Source organism: Labrus mixtus, chromosome 5, assembly GCF_963584025.1.
Source record: "Labrus mixtus chromosome 5, fLabMix1.1, whole genome shotgun sequence".
In the NCBI taxonomy this organism is placed as follows: Eukaryota; Metazoa; Chordata; class Actinopteri; order Labriformes; family Labridae; genus Labrus; species Labrus mixtus.
The window spans coordinates 22,864,416-22,870,206 of NC_083616.1; the positions used below are offsets into that span (position 1 = coordinate 22,864,416).

General features: G+C 39.4%; 1 protein-coding gene across 1 annotated transcript in view; it reads left to right on the forward strand.

Annotated features, from left to right (window-relative positions):
- Nucleotides 1–5,789, forward strand: part of rasgrf2b (Ras protein-specific guanine nucleotide-releasing factor 2b) — a gene marked incomplete at its 3' end in the record, with an annotated part of 42,920 nt that extends 37,131 nt beyond the window's left edge. The window contains exons 20-29 of the mRNA XM_061039067.1: nt 1–28; nt 1,167–1,279; nt 1,547–1,607; nt 2,365–2,468; nt 3,202–3,286; nt 3,405–3,602; nt 4,090–4,169; nt 4,294–4,411; nt 4,550–4,618; nt 5,745–5,789. The exon at nt 1–28 is cut by the window's left edge and continues 79 nt beyond it. Of these exons, the coding sequence (XP_060895050.1) occupies nt 1–28; nt 1,167–1,279; nt 1,547–1,607; nt 2,365–2,468; nt 3,202–3,286; nt 3,405–3,602; nt 4,090–4,169; nt 4,294–4,411; nt 4,550–4,618; nt 5,745–5,789 (901 nt within the window). The remainder of the gene's footprint in view (nt 29–1,166; nt 1,280–1,546; nt 1,608–2,364; nt 2,469–3,201; nt 3,287–3,404; nt 3,603–4,089; nt 4,170–4,293; nt 4,412–4,549; nt 4,619–5,744) is intronic.
- Nucleotides 5,790–5,791: the final 2 nt, after the last annotated feature.

A 5,791-nucleotide genomic window follows, 5' to 3' on the forward strand; every position in this document is an offset into this window, starting at 1 on the left:
GAGGCACTGGGTCTCCAAACACTCGCAGGTCTGTTCGCACCCACCAGTGTGTGTGTTTACGCTTGTGAGTGAGTGTGTGTGTGCGTGTGTGTGGTCCCGGTTTTCTGCTGAGGTGATCAAGTCTGTGGTCTCATTAAAGCAGGTGTCTGAAGCATTTCTCTCTGCTCCACTGCTCTTACTTGAACATGTAAACAGCTATACACACACACACACAGCTATACAGACACACACTGAATATTGTTGCCCTGTCAATTGGACCACAAGCTCAGCCCGCTTCAGCCCACCCACCTACCCACTCTTGTGCTAAACAGCCAGTGTTACTCTAATGAATTGACTATCACAGTAATTGCCTGGCTCTCTGCTCATAGGTCTAACTGCATCGATCTGTTTCACATATTTTTCTCCAATAATACAAAATGCTGTGATGAAAGCTCAAGCTAAAGTTGCCTTATTAAAACAGGGGCAAAAGCGCACACACATACATCTACACTCCCTCACATTTACTTTGTGAGAAGAGCTTGTTAAAATGTACCTTTTGATCAAGAGTTGGATTAGGGTGAGAGAATAAAAGGAAAAGTGGAGGATAATGCTGCAGATCAAATTCACTGGGAAATATTACATAAAACAAATCTTAATAGATCAGGCAGTGACTGCTTTCATGATGTGGGTGGAGGAAAAGCAACCTTTGCAATTTGGTCTACTTTCATGAACAGTTAGAAACCAAAACAAACATTTCAATATATCAACAATAGTGTGCTGTCTTTTGTTGTACCAGTCTGCAAACCTCAGCCACTGTTAATACAACATACAATGTGCACAGTGGTATGTACTGTAGCTGCTATAAATTATGTAACAGGACCATTAATTATCATATGTCAAACTCAGTCAAATAGGATACTTACCTGTAAGATTTGTCCTTTTTATGTTTTATGTATTGTCTGTGTGTATGTGACTCTCCCTGCAACCAAATGTACTTACAGGTACAAATAAAATAACCTGAATCTGAACCTGTGTACAAAATGAATAGGCGCAAAAATGTATGTCATCTTAGATTATTTGTTATCTTTAATGTAAAGTTAGACGAGAATTTGGTTCAGTGTTTGATGCCAGGGAAACCATACTGGATATCATTAAGGGTCCTTTACTGGTCTTCTGTGTGTGTTCAGGACTTTGAGATGAATGGGGACCTGAAGATGTCGGTGATCTGTCTCCTGGAGGAGGTGCTGAGAGATCCGGACCTCCTGCCTCAGGAGAGGAAAGCTACTGCCAACATATTAAGGTGCACAGAGACATGCACACACACACGCACACGCACACACACGCACACACACACACACACACACACACACACACACACACACACACACACACACACACACACACACACACACACACACACGTCATTACTGCATGATGCAATTTTATTCATGTAACTTCCAATTTTCTTCTTCAAATCGCCTTTTTTTCTGTTAATAACAAAAGCAACTACCTTCCTCTTTTTTTAATGATGTTGTGTTCTACTATGTTTGATTCTATTTTTCATCAGTGCCCTTTCTCAGGACGAGCAGGATGATGCCCAGCTGAGGATAGAGGATATCTTACAGATGGTGAGAAAAGGGCAGCACATTAAATCCACTATTGGCTCCCTTAGTGAACATACTGTAATGATTTTATGATGAAATACGGGAACGGCAAAAATCAATGGTTCCTACCTTTGGCAGCATAATGTAACCCTCTTGTTAAAGCAGATTTATAATGGTTGTTAGTGGATTTGGAATATTTATGTGCTTCTTCATGGAATGAGCTGGTCTATCTGTTTATTGTTCTGTGTTCTTCTTCTCTCTTCTGAAATGTGTGCATGCATGACTGGTTGATCTGTATTTTACTGTTATGCCATCATCTGCCCTGGGACCACAGATGGAAATTAGTTAGCTAGCTAAGTCTGGTACAAAGTATCTTTTCTCTTCTAAAACTAATGTTAAGTCATATACTTTCCCTCATTCAAAACTAAAACAAAAAGGCCAGCATCGCTGAAGTACCTACACATAAATAAACTCCTCCCACAAATATCTATTCAATTTCCTGCTGAACTTTAGTACCCAGAGAGGGAAATAGTTAGGAAACAGGAGTGTTATTGTTTAATTGTCTCGTCTCAGTAATCAATAAGAATCACAAACAGATGACCATACCTTTGTGAAATGTTGTGAACACACTGTTCTGTCCTCCAGGCAGAAAGGGCGAGATACTCTCTCTCCTCAATGTGATTGTCTACAAGGACTGTCATAAGGCACATCTCTCCAGTCAATTTAAATCCTCATTGTCTGTATTTATACATGTGTATAAGTTGTGTGTAATTGTTTTCAGGCTGACTGTCCGAAGGCCGAGTGTTTCGAGTCTCTCTCTGCGATGGAGCTGGCGGAGCAGATCACGCTGCTGGATCACATCGTCTTCAGGAGCATTCCTTATGAGTCAGTCCTTTCATACTGCTCTCACCATGAGATCTGCATCAGGACAGACAAACTAGCCCAACGTTATCGATAGTGCTCATTATGAGACAAGTTAAAACAGTGTCACAGAATACCACGTGTAGATGAGCAGAGAGGATACTGATGGTATTTCACTCTAAAATGAAAACGATTTTCAAGCCACATTTTACATTTCAAATTAAATGTACATTGATGTATAAGATGTTTATATTAGTATCTTCTTATCTACTGCTAATGATGTGATTTCTCCTGCAGGTCAGTTTTAATAAAATTCTGTATAATCTCATTTTAAATTCTTGGCACCATGCATTTAGTATATATTTATTCTTTCAATGATTTTGAGTACTCATTTACCACAGTTTCCTCTAAGGATGCTTCAAAGGTAGTTGGCATATATAGAGTTAATACACTCGACATTAACTGGTTTATAAGTAGAAAGGTGTTTGAATCTCTTTCATTTATTGACAAATATTGATCTACCAGATTATGACTCATAATGAAGCTAAATAAAAAAAAGTTATCACCTCACTAGATATCCTCATCTAGTTTATTTTTTTGTCATTTGTGAAATTAGAGAAACATTTAAAACAACGAAGGGATCATTGAACAATCCTTACTCAGTTTAGTCAGCTAATGTATTATATATTTTGTGAAATTATTGTGTTTTAGAATATTACTGTATGTGTGAATCATACGTCTGTCCTCCCCATCTAAGAGAGTTCCTCGGCCAGGGCTGGATGAAGGTGGATAAGACAGAGAGGACGCCCTACATCATGAAAACCAGCCAACACTTCAATGATGTAAGCTCCTTCAGGCTCTTTAAACACCTTTTTTTTTAAATTTCTGACCTACAGTATATGTATATAACCTGTAAGTGTCCTTCCATAATCGACATCTTCTTTTATTTTCCTTCTGTAGATGAGTAACCTGGTGGCATCACAGATCATGACCCACACAGACGTAGGCTCGAGGGCCAGCTCCATAGAGAAGTGGGTCGCTGTGGCTGACATCTGCCGCTGTCTCAACAACTACAACGGAGTTCTGGAGATTACATCTGCACTCAACCGCAGCGCCATCTACCGCCTGAAGAAGACCTGGGCTAAAGTCAGCAAACAGGTCTGATGATTAATAATAATGAGTAATAATAATTAAACCTCCATGTGTAAACAAACGTGTACATCTACTTGTAAAAAGCACAACTCAAGATTTCAGTAAGAAACAATGAATCTAAATACTGAGGATTAGAGGGTTCTTGTCTGCAGATTTCTATCCTCCTGGTAGAATCAATGTCATTAGAGGATTCACAGATAGAAAATACAGACAGGCATTTACCTGTAACATTAAGGATCTGCTCTCAGCTTAATTCTGATGCAGACTAAATCGATTAAAGCCATTATCATCCAATCACCAGACAGGCTGTCTCTCTCTCCCGAGGCATGCTTCCAGTTCCGATCCGAAGCAAATTAGATTTTGCCGTTCTTTTACAATCATCTTTTCTTAAGCGTAAGTGGACCTTGAGCTAATGCAACTGCCTTGTTTGTAACATATGGTTCATGATGGACATTTAAAATGATTTAAAATGTATATTTTTGATCTTGTCTAGACTAAAGCGCTGATGGACAAACTGCAGAAGACTGTGTCCTCTGAGGGGAGGTTTAAAAATCTGAGGGAAACCTTAAAAAAGTGAGACTTTTCAGTTTTTTGTAATCGCACATTTTACAAATGAGACATGAAGAAAGTGATTTATTGAATTTATTTAGTTGTTTTATTTGTATACACATGATTGCGTCACGTTTACCTCCTACAGCTGCAACCCTCCATGTGTGCCATACCTGGGAATGTATCTAACAGACCTGGCCTTTATTGAGGAGGGAACTCCTAATTTTACAGAGGAGGGTCTCGTTAACTTCTCCAAAATGAGGATGGTAGGCATGAAGAAATGCAGAAAGCGTCTGCAAATCATCGGTTCATGTTCACTGTGCTTTTTTTTTTTTTGTCAATATGTGGACAAAAGCGTCTGCTGAATGAATGGATTAATTAATGATTGTCTACTTTTTCTTTAGATATCACACATCATCAGAGAGATCCGACAATTTCAGCAGACTCCGTACAGAATAGAGCATCAAGCCAAGGTATTTGGTACACACACACACTGGACCTTTCATCAGTGTCACTGTCTTTTTTAACGGAATGCTTAATATACAAAATATATGAAATAGAAAGACTAACAATTCACTTTGCAGCAAGTGTTTAGACAAAGTCTAGACACAAAGTTTAATGACACAGATGCTCCATGGAGGGGCTTGTTTCGGCTGTTATGAAACGATGACTCCCTTTGATATAAGATCCACTTTATGAAATGTGTCTGCTGAGAGTTCAGATCATTGCCCTGCAGAAGAATCTTGTATCGCCACTCCTCTGTTTCTGCCACAAAATACCTATCTTTTAAATCCACATTTTAACCAACTGTACTTATATACATCTCGTCTATTGTTTTAAAGAGGACATATTATCCCCTTTTTCCAACAGTCCCCTGTGGTCTAAATGAAGCATCTGTGCTGTGCTTTGGTCAAAATATAACATGAATCAAGCACCAGAGGAGGTTTGTGACCCTGTAGAAACCAGCTCTCTCAGAACGCTCCGTTTTGGTGTGTGTGTCTCTTTAAATGCAATGAGTCCCCCCCCTGAGTTTCCCCAGTAGACATCACTCCTTTGCTAGCGAGAATAAAAATGGGAGACCTGCGCAAAAGTTTTGCTCTAGGCTGGGGGTGGAGTCCATGGGTGGAGATACCAGGGGAGGGGAGGATATTTTTTTTTTTATACCAGAATCCCACTGTGACATCACAAGGAGAGCAAATTTGAAATGGAGCATTTCTTTCTGTGTTTTAAGACTTGTGCAGACCCCAAACAAAGGACTGGACGGTTTATTTCACGTTTTGTGGGTCGGTAGACACTCAGGTTACCCAAATATATGTTCAAAAACACTGTAAAAGTGGATTTTTCATAATATGTCCCCTTTAAAGGAGGTGTTTGTACATCCTCATCCTCGCAACTATCTCATGAAGTAGGTGCGTAGGACATAGAACGATCTTATTGAAAAGAAACATCCCCAATTTATAATGTAAAAATAACATTGTTTTAGTCCCTCTGAACCTTTGTCAAGTGTGACAATGAGACATCTCATCTTAATTTGAAGATAAGAAACATTGCTGGTCTGAACTTACAGTTTATTGTACCTCTTTGATGTTTTCCATCCAGGTGACCCAGTACCTCCTGGATAAGACTCTGATCATGGATGAAGACAC